At 42.0% G+C, this 16,420-nt stretch overlaps 1 protein-coding gene across 1 annotated transcript in view; it reads right to left on the bottom strand.

Annotated features, from left to right (window-relative positions):
* Nucleotides 1–114: 114 nt before the first annotated feature.
* The window catches only part of map3k22 (mitogen-activated protein kinase kinase kinase 22), a 38,480-nt gene continuing 22,174 nt past the window's right edge, over nucleotides 115–16,420 (bottom strand). The window contains 14 exon segments of the mRNA XM_040126601.1: nucleotides 115–2,061; nucleotides 2,064–2,265; nucleotides 3,336–3,513; nucleotides 4,857–4,986; nucleotides 6,060–6,191; nucleotides 6,333–6,481; nucleotides 8,176–8,340; nucleotides 8,934–9,005; nucleotides 10,628–10,689; nucleotides 11,583–11,656; nucleotides 12,319–12,452; nucleotides 14,604–14,718; nucleotides 15,142–15,258; nucleotides 15,587–15,686. Of these exon segments, the coding sequence (XP_039982535.1) occupies nucleotides 1,780–2,061; nucleotides 2,064–2,265; nucleotides 3,336–3,513; nucleotides 4,857–4,986; nucleotides 6,060–6,191; nucleotides 6,333–6,481; nucleotides 8,176–8,340; nucleotides 8,934–9,005; nucleotides 10,628–10,689; nucleotides 11,583–11,656; nucleotides 12,319–12,452; nucleotides 14,604–14,718; nucleotides 15,142–15,258; nucleotides 15,587–15,686 (1,912 nt within the window). The 3' untranslated portion in view covers nucleotides 115–1,779.

Below are 16,420 nucleotides of genomic sequence, written 5' to 3'. Positions count from 1 at the left end.
AATATAAGTTTAGAATGGATAAAACTTCACAAAAGACTTTTCAAAAACATGGGTCTTGGGAAATTTGATCACAAGATGACAATAAAATCACACAGGAAATAGTCTTAAACCTTTGATTTATTAAGTTAAATGTACAAAAGATCAATGACTTGATACATTTCATGTTTAGAGGCTTTGTCATTAACACATAACAGACTGTCTCAATCAAAAGCCTCACAGCCTTTCATACTGCCTTCAGGCTCTCAGAGACAACCGTACATCCTCCTGTCTAAATCACAGTACAATCTACTGTAGAACAGAGCTATTTCATCGAATAGATTTGTATATAATGACAAAGAAATTTCATACAAAAGTGCAGAACAATATGTATTTACAGTATATTCTTTTTTTTTCCATATAAAAGAACTTGAGCAAGTCTTGTGTGTGCTCTCTACTGAACAGCTGCTCACCTTATTAAGAAGCTTCCCGCTTTGGCAGTGAACATTTGCGTTTACAAGCAGATTCAGCTAAGGCACTGTCAAAGGTCAAAAAAGATTTGATCATTCTTTAAGTGCCACTGTATTACAGCTAGCCACTACAAGTCCAACATCAATCCACCCAGTTAGTTTCATCTCATCTCCACTTTAAGAAAACAGTATTTAGCCCCGTCTTTCCAACTTGACCCTTTTTGGCGACTTATATTATGCTTTATCTCACATGACATGACACATAGCAAGGTGTGCTGTCATGTGGTCATTAAGTGACCCATTCATATAGTGTGGAAAGCAAAGTAAAGGCATGGGGTGACTGGATTCATATTGATGTTACAACAAAAAATGTAAATGAGACACTTCCTTCTTGCTAATTTCATGATCTTCTTATAGCAACACAATGTGATGTCAATGCGTCTGTTTTGGTCTGTGCAGTCTACTGTGCACGAAGCTGCCATAACATAGAAAAGGCTATAGGGCTCTGAGGTGACAAAACAATCTAACAAGACTAAAACTCTACATTAACATAGGCTAATATTCATGAAAGCTCTCTGCAACTTTTCTTTGGCCACTTCTGAATGGAAAAAGGCTCACTGCATGGGACGCTGGAAGGGATGTCACAGACTCCAACAGTAGTGTTGGTATTGCTTAACAGACATTGCACTCTAATGCAAAAGTTTGGTTCTTTCTTCTTTACATCAGAACAAACTACACAGTTTTCTTTATGAAATCATATAAAATGCATCAAATAGAAAAATATCTCCTCAGTTGATTATCCTGCATGTTGGAATTGTTTCCATGCATGATATCAAAAGTGCAATGTTGACAGTCCTTCTAAATGGGGTTGTGAGCGCTATGAAAATAGGGTAATGCAACCCTTCAGGATGTTAAAAAAGACATTCTTACTTACAAATTCGTATTGTAAGGCGTTGATGAAAATACACTTACATTTTTTCTAAGTGACAATAGAAAACTCATGTCAGCTATGATGACTTTGTATGTGTCATATAAAAATATTTTAATTTTACTCACAGCTAACTGATGAGTAACTTACAGTACTATCAGGTGTGATCAATTTCGCCAGTCAGTCACTAATACATAGTGCCTGGCCAATCCCAGGACTGTTCTGCTGCAGTAGATTAGTGTAAAGACCCAGAAAACTTGAGACATCACTTCTCTCTTTAACTTGGGTCACTATTCCTGCTCTTGTTAAAGGACAGCAGTCTGTACCCTGCTAAGTGCTTTCTTGTCAGTCCAGTCCTGAGGGAACTCTGCAATTCCTTGGAGGACTATAGAGGTCTGACAGCAGTCAACCTGGCCTCTCAGTGAATAATCTGGGTTGAGCTAGTTGGTGAGAAATGCAGGGGTCCGGACAAGGCAGACATTGGTGATAGATGACAGGGCAGGAAGTTGGAGTGGTGCTGAGCCCTGGAGCATGGTAACAGGGGTGGGGCTGGGGATGGGGCGGGCTGCAGAGCCCTGGGGATGGGGCGGGTTGCAGAGGAGTCGAGGCACCGGTGCCGTGGAGGCCTCGCAGGCAGGGGAGGGGAGGGGGGTCCACAGGCCTCAGAAGCTGCCCTGGACGAACGGGTGACTGAGCAGAATGTCTGCAGTGGGCCGCCACTTCTCCTCCACAAACACTTGCCACAGGAAGTCCCTGCACGCGTCGGACACACTCTCTGGAAGCATGGGCTTCGTAGGCTGGGTGGCAATCTTAAAAATGGCTGCCATGGCCTCATACTCGGCCCAAGGAGGTTTCTGGGTCAGCATTTCCACAACAGTGCAGGCAATACTCCTAAAGACAAAAAACATGCAAATCAATGCAACAACTCCAACTATGGTCTCACAAACCAGACTTAAGCTTTAACACCTCCCTAAATAAAAACAAATTGACTATTTTGATTGTCGTACCCTTGTTATGAATTTGGACATTAAGTTTTAAAGGATTTATTACATTGCTGGACTTTCAGAGTGCTTCAAAGGCAGGATGACAATATTTTGAAGATTTAAGGTTTTATAACTGTGAACTTTGTCTGAAATGACCACAATGACCAAAACTATGAAAAATAAAATCATAAAACATTTATTAGATTTTTATATTCATGTAGCCTTTCATAGCCATAGCAGCCTGTACATAGTTCTATCATCCCGCAGGCAGAACGGTGGATGGTAAATGGTTAGAAACTGTTTTGAAACTGTTGCATTGAACATTATAAGCTTCACAAATGGAGGATTTATTAGTTGATATTTCTGTTTTCTAAAACAAATTTCAGTTAGCATTTTCGGTATGTCTTGCTGGCTGGTATGTATTTGACAGGTTGAACTGGTTTAATTCTGAGTAAAACAGTATACTTGTCGGACTGAACTGCATTTAACTGCATGTGTCGATTTACCTCCCATCTATTGAGACAGCGTTGTTGCTACATGCATAGTACCTGTATTACATTTAGGACAGAGCATTCTTTTTGATTACTGCGACAATGACTAAAAAGATGAGTCTAATCTACTGATACATACTGTCTATTACATGTTCCTATTCATGTCTTTTTTTTAATAGCTGTAGCACTCTTATATTATGCTAACAACCCACACTTCTTTAACACAGTTGAATCTCACAAAATTGGGTATTATATGCTATTGCATTTGATAGCATTATATTTTACAGGTGTTCATGTTGATTTATTCACCTCTGCCCTGTACTGACATGTTTGAAGGTATTTGCTCACATACCCACTGAATTTATTGCTTTACCACCCAACTATAGAGATAGGTTTACTACTTTTGCTACTACTGTGTATTTTTGTGCTCCAACAGTCTAATAACCCATCTGGGCCTCATTACAGTTCCATCTGATCTTATACTTACCATACATCAGCTTTCCGGCCATATCCCTCCCCATTGATAACTTCTGGGCTCATCCAGTAGGGGGTGCCAGTGACAGACTTGATCCCTGTACCAGACATGCAGATGGTCTGGATACGTTTGCTGGCTCCAAAGTCTCCCAGCTTCACATTCCCTGAGGAGTCTCTCAGGATGTTAGCACCTGGTGGAATGAAACAAAATGAGCTCAGAGCTATTCAAGAGTCTCCCGAGGACTGTCAATATCCTTTAAGGGATTATTTGACCGTTTGGAGGTTCAATTAATGTAGTCAGCACTTAAAATTTGGTTACAAAGTGCCTGTGCCAGCACTTCAACTGACAGAACAACCTTAGGGGGAAGGTAAACTTTTCCTATGGCTTGACAAGTCTGGGGCGATGGAACACTGGCAGACTTATTTTTAAAATGCCAAAGTATACCTTTTAGCAAACTTCATATAAACACTACACTTACTCAACTCTACAAACACTGGAGTTGATCTTTCTTCCACTTTTCTCACATTAGGAAATCCCTCACCGATTTACACAAATTAGAAAATAAAATACTGAATAAACTGTCTGTTCCTCATGGATCGAAACCCAAACATTCTTCTGCCTCCTTCCTTAGTAATTTTCCAACATGTAGCTGTGTCTGTCCCATTTCCTTCAGACGCTCCTCTTGTTTGATCAGTGACTAAAGTACACCACTCGCCACTCACTTTCCACACCCACTGAGGGACAGAAGGGTGAAGAGAAGAGATTGAGACAGCTAAAGCTGTTACCCTTTACTCTTTACCTCTCACATTTTCAATCTGTTTCCACTCCGGGTCCATTTGTTGTGAGGATGTGAGACTTCCCAATGAATCATGTTTACTACATTTAAGGTTTTGTTTGGCTCTTTGAAACATTACATTCACAGAAACCTTATAGTCTAATGTCATGACTGCGATGCCACGCTTCATCCAAAAACCACGTGCTGACAGCTCTTTTACTCAGTATAGAAGATCTCTTGTGTGGTGAGATGAGCGCGCAACATATATTACACACGAAGAGCATTTCAAACAGAAAAATCCCACCCACATACAGTATACTCTCATAGAGCCCAGCTCTGTCCTGTGAGACCTACTATATTTTTTTCCCAACAGACGGTATATTTCCCTCTTCTTGGCTTTGGCTGGACGAAGCAGTGACTCCCAAAGCTGTGGGCAGCCAGACAGCCTTTCCATCCGGTGTTGAACATTTTTAGACTGGCCGATTTCACCAGCATGAAGCCTAATATATCTCAAAGGGGAGTTCAAAATAGCACATTTTTCCAGGCTCATTCTGTACACGATAAATAACCAAGTGAGGAAATGTCAAAGAGAATAAAATGAATGAACCTGCAGTTTTCTCAGCAACCGTTGTTGCAATATGAACCATAAAGACGTCTCATTTGCTGTTTACACACTGTGTCTCAACTGTGGGTGTGCACTGGTTTAAAATCCAATCAACAACCTATCCTGACCTTTGCAAAATATCTGCTTCAGTTACCTTTGATGTCTCTGTGTACAATCATGTTGCTGTGCAGGTATGAGACTCCTTGGAGGATCTGTCTGGTGTATCTCCTTGTCACCTTCTCTGTCAGTGCCCCATAGGCTTTAAGCTGGTCCTTTATTGAGCCCTGGAGAGACAGCAGAACAGAAAGCCAGTTAGAGAATGAGTGGAACTCAGAAAGGTTGAGAAATGCATTTATGATCTTTATATTGGCTGTATTCTTAGCTAATATTATTGTCACAGCTGTCGTGAATAAAATGATAGGAGATCTGCTTTGGAGTGTTGCATGATTGCGGTAAAATGGTTCAGTGTTGGATATGATTGTAAAGAAAATATGGTTATTCCAGCTGAAGAGGGTTTATTTTGTGTTTTGGGGACAGCAGCCTCCAAGCCAAGATTTAAGTACAAAATAACAAGTATATAAACATACAATGTGCCGCAAGAAAGCTGCTTGATTTTGAGTCCAAAACCTCCAATGTCCTGCATTTCCTTTCATTTCCTGTTTTCATTTCCTCATGAGGAAATTGCAGGAGCAAAGACCTGATCCAGTAACACCTGTGACGTACTTTTGGACTCACACAGAAAAAACAAAACTTCTTCCTCTTCAGTTTCAGCTGTCAACAAGACACCTCAACAGCTCTAAAGCTCACAGGAGGACACTTGCCGCCCCCCCCTTCAGGCGACTTAAGTGTTATCGGTTAGCCACAGCGGTGCAGAGCATTCACTCACAAACTTGGCTCTGTCACCTCCCCTCTTGCTTCTGCCAGCTCTCTAGTGAAACATAAACATTTCCAATTTCCAGACAATGTGTGACTAAGACACTCAACGCTACTCAGAAAAAAAATAGCCCAGGAAATATTGAAAACAGGCAAAAGGGACAGGGTCCACGGGTGACAGCAGCTCATTAAGGCTCTCATTTAGTGAGAAAATGATCTCATAAACTGAGCTGTTCTGCTGACATCAACCACTGAGGACATGTTTGTTGACAGCTGGTGACATTTCAAAATTGGTTTTTAGCAGATGTGGCCAGTATGGGTTTGATATGATGTTTGTCTTAATATGTCTGTATACCTATCTCTACAGCCAAAACAACTCAAAATATGACATTCACAGACATTATTTGTTATTGCAGATCAATCAAACTATGGACGACAACGTGACTTTAATATATACTAATGACATTCCCAGCAGAGTACGCACCCCAGGCATAAACTCAACGAAAATGGTGAGTTTTTTCTGTTCAAGGTCCCGAAGACAACCATAGTACTGAACAATCCTCTCATGACGTAAATTCTTCAGCAGCTGAATCTCACACTCCAGAGCATTCACCTCCTGCAGAGAAACGGAGCCACGGAGAAAAAGTATTTGAATTTAGAAAGCACCTTTCATCTTAAATCATGAAATCAGTCTTATGCCCTAAAATGCATGCAATCAGTGACTTATTCCAAACAGATGTGAGCTGTTCTCTCTCACCTTGCTGGTTTCTTGACAGTCGGGATCAAAGGGCACCTGCTTGGCGGCCAGCTCGCGTCCCGTGTCAGCGTCATAGCAGAGGTAGACCTCCCCAAATGCCCCACGCCCCAAAAGTTTTCCTTGTCGCCAATCGACTGGCGCCCGCGGTGCTGCAGAAACAAAACACCAGATGATGAGAACCCACCAGTAATTCATTTTGTTGCTAAGCTCCCAGAGGCAGACAGATCCACTGTGATATTCTGATTAAAGCAAACATTAGCTCTAAAGCAAGTCAAAAGTCAAAATCCACCACAAGAGACCACTGTAACTCACACAGTAACTTTACCGAGACGTCAAATCCACCGCAGGGTCGTTAAATAATTCCCACCGCAGACCCTCTCAGATATATGAGTCAAACCACACTCAGCCGACAGAAAGTTGTCAAAACCTAGAAGATCATCTCAACAACTCTCATCTTCACAGGCCCAGACTCTGAGACTTTGTTTTGGTATTAACAGGCTACTTTATGGTCGGATCAGACGGTTTGGTGTGTGGGTGAGAAGGACACTGGAAACTGACACTTTGACCACAGACTGCTGAGCCGGGCTTTTATTTCATGACAAAGACAGTTTCTGGGCAAACAGCAACCGTACACTAAATGAGGACAGATGTGATTAGTGAGTCTGTGACGTTGTTTAATCTGGATGAGAGGGGAATTCTGCTTGCTGCCGCATACAGTACTACTGTACATTACTTCTGCTCCCTCTTACTACCTACTGCTAAAGAACTAAAACATGTTTGACAACCATACAGTGTGTAGTGGAAAAGAGATTATCCTTGTTTTGTCTCTATCCATGATGGCGTAACACATTTAAAACTCTAGACATTACAATGTGTTTGACTATTTCCTAATTAAGCAATTTATTCAAAGAAACACCCTCACACACGCATACACTATTATGTATCATCAACTTCTTTTAGTGATTTTCTATATGTCCCTGGATGCCATTCGACAAAGGCTGGGTATAATTTTTTTTTAAATAATTTTTTGATACTAGTGCCAATACAACGTTTGAGTTTGGATGGCAAAATCATACTCTTTTTAGTCCCTTACTTTGAGAAATATAAACATGTTTTCTATGAAACTCTTTTTATTATTTAACTAAAGAAGCCAAAGTTTTCAAGAATTAAAAGTCGTCTAAAAACTAGGAGGCATACATGAACTATAGCTAAATAAAATGCAGTCTAAAATTGGCAAAATTAAATTAAAATGTTTTTTTTCAAAAAGTATCTGACCATTATTCTTGTCCCTTGGGTCCCTGTCTGTCCCACCATTCTGACCAAGATTACATATCTGACCAACTATTTTATGCCAAGTGTCGGCACTTGACACTTTTTGATCGATACCAAAAAGTAGATAAATAGGGTTCTTGTTCCGAGGGGAAATTTGTTGTCAAAGCCTGCACACGTTCATGTCTCACATAAAAAAAATACAGATTCAATTCATTCAATACATTCAATAAATACAGTTGGCATATGGCCGTATATACCAGTATTCATTATGAGGTTTATAGCAATAAAGTAAGAAGTACTGAGTTTTGATACCCAGCCCTTCTCTTGACATGCAGACGAAAACAACAAGCCTGAACTTTCTCTGTTAATTTCTGGGTTAAAAGTGAGGGTTTAATTTGTCTGATTATCCACAGGAACCAGACAAATACAACACCAATCAACAACAAAGGCCCAGAAGCACAGTTTATTTAACAGTGTTTATGTGTTTTAGGGTGAAATTTTCCTTCCCACTCCTTAGTGCTTCTCTGTTCCTCTATTTCAAAGTGTTTAAGTTTTTAAGAGAACTACTCACATTTGGCTGTACCACGCTGGCAGCTTTTGTCAGTGGTGCGGCCCAACGAGCGCAGGTCACTGTACTGCAGCGTACTGTCTCCATTATAACTGCGTGTGCGACTGGAGGGAACCAGTTGAAACAGGTTCTCCTGGGGCATGAAGCTCCGTGGAAGTGTCCTGCGACCTGAAAACACATACATAAAAGATGAGCCATATTAATGCCTTTACATGCACTGGCCACTGCATCTTCTGTTTGTACTGTGTATGAGTTTGACACTGTTTTCACACAGTTACTTTACAGGCGTCGTGCATAAAGTGAGCTCTTGGCCAAGACTTAGGGCCAGCTAGAGCAGAGTGCCTCTCGCCACTCTGTCCCACTTCCCCTCAGACAGGAAGCAGGGCACCGTGTTTTTATACAAGTTCAGGTTCACCACAGGGAAACGTTAATCATTGCTAGCCAAGGTTAGCCTCTGAATAAGCAATTACAAGCAGCTGGCTGGAACAGCAAGCCAGCATTTCACGTACCAAATCTATACAGGTCACAATAAAATGCCGCAGCAGTAAACACAACTAAAAATATTTCATCTGGATGTAGAATGAAGTGGTAGAATGTGAGGAGGAGGCAGTGTAAAGAATCAGATCCTATATTATCTATCTGAAGTCAAGAAAATCTGACCAGATGAAAGTGTCTGATAGTGGCATGTGTCTGTCCTGTCTTCTTGAACCATAGTAACATATCTGATTAATCTGTGTAATAACAGTGTTGTTGTTTCTTACGGTCTCCATAATCCTTGCTGCGATTGGGCAACTGGAACTGGCGAGGGAAAGTCCCTCCTTTCCCATGGCGACCTGAAGAGGGGGCAGTGAGGCAGGGCTGTCAGTTGGGAAGTAATTCAAGCCTCAGCAACTCACATTACAACTGCATTTTCAATGTATAGTTCTGTCCTTCTAAACTTACAGCTGTGTGTTTTTTCACTTGTCAAAGTCAATAATGCAGGTTCAATTACTTTGAGCTGGTGAGATATGTGCACAAACATACTGATGCATAATAAGACTAACAGAAGCTTACATTTCAACCTATCACATCTGACAGACAATACATTGCTTTTGCTCATCTCGGCATGTCAAATCAAAGTCTAGTTCAAAAGCAGCAGAATGGAAGACAGCTTTTTACACACTGAACAGAGCTCTTGTATTGCCTCACTGCAGCCAAGAGAGAAACTGAAAACAGCTCATGTGCGCTAGCTTAGCCTTAGCTCTGAACCCATTGGAGCAGTAACTGAAGGCAGGTGGGGAGCAGTGCTGACGCAGGCGAGCACTGACACTCACTCCCTCACACTCACACGCACACGCACATGCACACGCACACGCGCACGCGAACACACACACACACACACACACACACACACACAAACACTAAATGGAGAGTAGCGGAGCCACTTGCAATTGAAAACAGCTGTTCTGTCAGATGAGTGCCTCCCCTTTTTGCGTTCGTATCCCATGGAGATGAGAATTATTTTTTCTGTTTGGCAGTGTGGGATGGAGAGGAAAAATCTGCTCACAGGGAATGGTAAACAAATACTGTAGCCCTCAGCAGGAAGGGCCACACAGCTTTACATCAGAGAGGGTAGTGTGTGTAGGCACGTGCATGCATGCGTGCCCAAGTGAGTCGTCAAGTACTGCTGCTGAAGCCATATGAAGCTCGCTTACTCCCAGTCTGTGTACACAATGTGCAGCACTCCAGACTGGGAGAGCTGCTGTGGCTCCAACGTTCACAAGGATTTGTGTGGCGTTATCTGTCATCTTGCTCTATTTGATCTGGGTTCTGAAGGAAAGAGGACAGACAGGGACCCGAGGGACAAGGATATAGACAGGCAGGGGGGCATCAAGAGGCAAGGGGATAGAGCAGGGAAGTGATCATGAAAAGACAGGAAAACAGTAATGTATTAGGAACTAGAAACAGACCGAGAGCAGAGATGGGATGGGTGACAACAAAAGGGAAAAGAAGATGGAGAAAGGCTACACAGAGGAGAGCATGTGGAAGATAAAGCAGGAAGAGTTATGATACTATCACACTCCTTTCATCACCTCTTGAGACACAAGAAATACAAGCGAGATATTAAACATCTTCTAATAACCCATTCCTTATCTTAAGTATACACTCCTAGATAAAATTCCAAGTAATATCATATCAGTTCTCATTAGTAATCTCTAGAGGGCATTGGCAACGGGGAAACATTTTAGGAAATCAGGAGCTACAGGTAAAGAGCTTTAGTTCTTTTTCTGTGAAACTGATTGTGTGGCTATAAATACCACAGAACAAACAAAAAAAAGCAAGAACAGACAAAAACTTTCTAATAATGAACAATATTTTTGGACCTCTCCTTATCTTTCTGTAGTGTTTGAGTTGAGACTTAACACAACAGCAAGGAAGCCATTTTTAGAACTGCTGCAGATTTCTCCTCTCTTACCTTTGTATTCATAGTTGAGGTTTAGGTAATTATTGTCACGGTTGTTCTGTGAGAAAGGAGGGCTGAAATGACAAGAGAACAAGGGGGGAAGTACTGAATTAGAAAAGATAAGCTGAAAGTCGAGCACATCACTGCATTAACAATAAGAAAGTGAAAGTGAAGTGCGTGGTGCTGAATTGCTAAACCAGCAGTGAGTCTATAATTTTATGATATCCCCAACCTCACACTCTCCCTGGCTGTCTGTGGCCAGCCCTGCCCCGATGACCCGGCACAGAGTGACGTCTCTGTTGACCGCAGGGCGGCGAGGGGCCACGAGACCATGGATAAGGGGCACGCATGCCCGCTCGCAGGGAAAAGTTCCATGCACTCGTTTCCTGCAATTGTTCTGCAGCCTGGAGCCCTGATAAGCCTCGTGCAGGTAGAGCTGCTTCCGTCCTACTCTCTCTCTCTCAAACTCAGTCTTACTCACTTTTCTTTTCCCTCTGATTCACATTCAATCTTTTCACTGTTCAGTCCTTCCACTTAACTCTCACTCTTTCACCAATTCTCATTTTCTGGCTCAGTTTTTCCTCTCATCCAGAATGTGCTGGCTCACTCTTTCACGTCTCTCACTCAATCTCTGTTTTTCTCTCTCATGATAACGGAGGAATCCAGGCATCGAGATAAGAGTCTGGTCGCTATGGCAACAACAAAGTGACCTGATTCCTTTTCCACATAGGCAGCCCAGGCAGGGTCAGGCAGATCTGCTGGCCTTTAACACTGTTTACAAACCTCACAGAGACCCTCTGGTTGCTTCTGTGTGTGTGTGTGTTTGCAACATGCATGCTCATATCCAAGTGTGTTAACGGGCACCAACACTGTGATGCAAACCAAATCTAATATCTCTGCAAATAATGCTGGTCGAAAATATTAATGTGTACATCATAAATCACACACACACTGCATGATAACTCACCTGTCCAGCGCTTGATCTATTGATTGACAGCTGTTTGACAGTGAATTGTCTGCGCTCCCAAAGGGATCCAGCATCTGAAAGATATAATAACACAGAGGGATATCATAGGAAACAACATATTAATATGATCTGCGTCGAGAAACAGTAAACTTCACCCTTGAGATACCTAATATTTAAATAAAGGAGACTCACTTTGGCCAATAAGTCTGAATATGAATGACTATCCTCTCTTTTGTTTTTCAGTAAGTAGCCATGACAAGCATGGCTCTCTTGAGATGTCCCAGTTAAAAATAATGGACAAGTCAGATGCAAACACGTCACAACAAAGCAGAGTGGACTCATTTGGTTTCCCTCAAATGAGTCCAGCGGAGGAAAAGAATTCAGACCTCTGTTGTGTTAAAATCATCTCACTCATACAGTATCTCAAAATTTATTTTTCTGTGTATACCTGGGTCACTAGCAAAAGATCTTTAAGAGGAACTAAAAAAAGCCATGCGGATTACTCTTACAGTGCATGAACTGGGACTGAAGTTATAGCATGTTCATAAAGCCACCTAGTGTGGGTAGTTTAGCAAGTTTTCATTCGGTGTCTGAAGAAAGACCACTGATTACATGGAAATTTTACATAGAATTTTACATTAAACCACACCTCCTTTTAATCACAAAGGAGTGTATCCGGATCCTGGTTTAATAATGAGGCCTTTTAATTGTCTTTTTCATCTAGATAAGCTCTTACATTCTGGTCCAGGGTCTCAGGGATGAACTCCCCTTCACTGTGGATGCTGGTGTAAGAGCCCTGACGGGCAATCTGCTGCTGCTCCTCAGGAACACTGCCTGGAGGCGGAGACGTTCGACCTGTATGGAGGGATCCTGGGACGGTGACAGTTTAGAGGAGTAAAGTGAGGTAAAGAAGAACAGGAAACAGCAAGTAAAAGAGGACAATGGAGGGATTAAATGCACAGAAGGGAGGAGAAATGTAAAATTGGAGAACAAAAGGAGAAATTGTTTGGTAAAGGTGAGAAGGAATGGAGGGCGTATGAGGGAGAGATGATGAAGAGATGAAAACGAGGGGCAGAGGGGAGAAAACAGAGTCACGGTGTTATTCATGGGTACAAGTTCAACAGTGCCAGGAACACGAGAGATGATTTACTAAACCACACTGCTGCCACCTCTAACCTCAATTACTGTGACAAACGCTCCCCCGGCTGAGCTGCAGCGGAGACTGAACACTGTCCTTGACACAGTAAGAAGACCTACTGAAAGTCTGACTGTCGCTGACTGCACTGACGGGGATACTGAAAAAGTGAAGCGAGATCAGGGTACTAAGATGTATAGGAACAGTCAAAATATCTGGGAAAACAGTCTAAACTTCAACTGAGAGCTAAAATTCCAACTCTTTTTTTCTTAACAGATCAGTTTCTTTCTGCCTCTTTCACTCTCTCCACCCTCTCCTCTCCTCCTGCTGCTATACGTCACTGGGGAACCCGGGCTCACATCATATCTTCACTCAACCATCCGCTGTGACCACTCTCCTGTCACCTTTCATCTGCCACCACTCCCTTCACTTCTGTCTTTCAGCTTCTCCTTCCCTCTGACTTGCAGCTGGCGGATGGATTGATAGAGAGCAGGTAATTCTATACAATTTATATGACTCAGGATGGTGACAGCGTTGATGTTACTGGAGCTATGTGAGAAAGATTGGCGCTGACAGCGATCATAAAGTGTTTTCAGCTGCGATGTGAAAATGCAAATGCAACATAGAAGTGAGAGCTGTTCGTTTCTGCATGTGTCTGAGGTTGAGATATGACTGAAATGTTGACCTTTCTGGATAGACCTGATATAAGAGAATTGAAAAGCTTCCGACATGGGAGACGGGGGAGAGCTCAGTATTTCACAGAGCAAAAATAACCCCACATACTGTGTTACCAAACAAGCCAGGAGGGACAAAAGAACTGGTGCCATGTTATTTAGCCGTGAAGTGTGACATGACAAGAAAAGGACCTTTATCTGTCTTAAAGGAATAGGTATAGGAATATAAAGGTGTGACATTTTGGGATCTCTTGCTAGTCTTAGATGAGAGGATTGATACCACTCTCATATCCTTAGGTTAAATATGAAGCTACAGCTGAATAGCTAAGCTTGCTAGCTAAGCTAAACATCTGGAAACATGTGGAAACAGCTAGCTTGGTTCTTTTCAATGGTTTAAAATATCCGATTACCAGCATCTCTAAAGCTCACAAATCAACATCATGTTTTTTGTTTATTTAATCTGTACAAAAACAAAAAATAGTCCAGCTCATGACCCACTTTAACACTACAGGCCATTTTTACACTTCCTTACATTTTTCTTCCAATGAAATACATGAGATATACTTTAAAGTGTTAATTAGTGAATTTTAGAGTTGCTGGTGGGCCTATTTTGTTACTATTGGGACAGAGCTAAGCCAGCTGTTTCCCCTGTTTATAATCCTTAAACTAAGCTAAGTGGTCGCTGGCTGTTACTTTATATTGACCAGACAGTTATGAGTAATAGTATAATTCTTTCCAACTAACTCTCAGCAAACTGCATTTGATATTCACAGATCTCTACTTTTATTATAACAACTTCAGAATCAAAGTTCTAATTAATCAAGGTGATGATGCAGGCAGAGAGCTGCTTGGTATAAGAGCAGAAACTTGTCCTTGCATTGAACTGTCCTTTCTCTGGCTATTAGAAGTTGTCACTCTCACGTCTAATTTGTGATTTTCTGTTTAGACAAAGCATGCTCCTCATCCTGCCATTAACATTTTTATGACAATGGTATCACTCTGTGTTATATAGTCACACTGATAGGCCACACTTGAGGCTTTAGCAGGTGGACAAGAATCCTTGACATCAGCAGGATTTGGCTTTGCTTTTTGCTTTGCTGCCTCCTCTCCCTTTCCTCCTACCCTGTTCAATAAAAAAAAAAAAAACTCTTCTGATAGGTCTGATCACTTGTGACTCTGCATTTCTGTGTGTGTTTCTGCGTGCCGGCTCACCCGTCGAGTGTTTGCGGACCCTTTCCGACCCCTTGAGCAGGGAGCCCTTCAAATCTCCCAGTGACCGCGATGATCTCATCTCGCTCTGTTTGTCCCTGCTGTTCACCTGTAGGTACTATAAAGGGAAAACACATAGGAAGTAGGAGAAAGTGGAGAAAGAGAAACTGATCAGAAGAGGAAGTGAGGACAGCATTACATCATTGTCAAATTACATCATCATGTCAGAGGAGGAAGTTTTTTTCCTCTATGTAACTGATTTCAGCAAACAGTAGCTCTGATGAAGTTGATCGAATTCAAAGGTAACATGGTTTTAAAAAGAGAATTACCTCATACAGCTGAGTAAAAACTGTCGGTAAGTGACTAACTTTCAGCTGTCTCCTGTCATGGTTGTTATGGATAAACTTTTCGCAATGACGGGGCTCAATGACTGAATCTCTGTATGACAGCATGGCATACGTTGTGTGTGTCTGTACAAATGCTGCTCTGTAAATTCTGCCTGTAAATGCACTTAGCATCGTGCACATTGTTAGGGACTCACATGGTTGTTCTTGGGGGTCTTGAGCAGTATCCTGAGCAGCCCGTTGGTCCCTGAGCTGCAGCCCAACGTCAGCACCGCCTGATCCAGGTCCTCCTGGGTCTTCAGGGGCAGCAGCAGCTTAAAGGACAAGAAAACATACCGCACATGACCTTTCATTCCCCAATGTTCCATAACGACGGCATGCGAATGCATCAGTGCATGCATGACATACCTCAGATACTGCTGTTGTTGTCATGTGAAACTCTCATTAATCTAACTTTAGTGATTTTGATGGAAATACTCAAAAATGCAAAACAATGCACAATTTAATATATCTTAAAGGATGCACACATGTTGCAGTAGAACCTGGATAAAAAATTAGCTACTTTGAAGTTTCATATCACTTGTGCCATTCTAATTCAGATCCATAACAGCAGTCAAGGAACTTCGGCAGTTGTACTTTTACCTCTTTCTCCATAAAAAACATGTCCATCTGCTGGCCAAAGGCCTCGGTCACTTTCTGCAGCAGCTCCTTGATCTTCAGCGGCCTCTGGAAGGGGATGATTCTGGGAAGCAGAGAAGGACAGCAGGGTCAGAGGTTAACGAAAGAAGCTAATCTCGTGTTTAGCTGAAACCTTCGTGAGATCAGACTCAGAAGTTCAACTTCGCATAAGCAGCTGACTGGCCACCATACCTGTTTATAGTTTAGTAGTTATTCATAATTTTATCAACATGCTCACAATAATGTGACAAAGTAGAGTAAAAAGGAGGGGTAGAAAAAAAGAGAAGCTCAATATTTTCCTATTTTTTGTAGCTCTCCTGGTTTTCTGCAGCACAATATCTCATTAACATATGTTTAGATTAGATGACCATGTAAGAAGTCTCTTTCTAAGCCATTTTATGAGCGTTTCCATGGTAACAAGAGCAAAAACAGACAGTTCAGCTGGGTCAAGGAGAGGAGTGAGCCGAGCAACCAAGATGGTAACAGGGCATTAATCAATGCAATGAGAACAGAACGCACAAGAGAAAACCCCTCTGATGTATATGAATGTCTTATCTACTGTATGCCTACGTGTATTACTGAGTGTGCAAACTTAGTCTGTCTGTCCGAGTCCGAGCTTATCAGCGAGTGATTGTAGTGCTTGTATATATGGATGCATGTGTGTTTGTAAAACTCTACATGCATGAGTGTGCTTCCCAATCAGTGTGTGCATCAGACACTGTTTCAACACCACTGGGCCTCTCCACTAAGCCAGCACAAAGGCAGATGGGAAACTTCCTGAGAGGAAAGGGGAAAAAA

Source organism: Xiphias gladius, chromosome 5 (genome assembly GCF_016859285.1).
Source record: "Xiphias gladius isolate SHS-SW01 ecotype Sanya breed wild chromosome 5, ASM1685928v1, whole genome shotgun sequence".
NCBI lineage: Eukaryota > Metazoa > Chordata > Actinopteri > Istiophoriformes > Xiphiidae > Xiphias > Xiphias gladius.
Note: the sequence above shows the minus strand (reverse complement) of the source record. Positions and strands in the feature narration are given on the sequence as shown.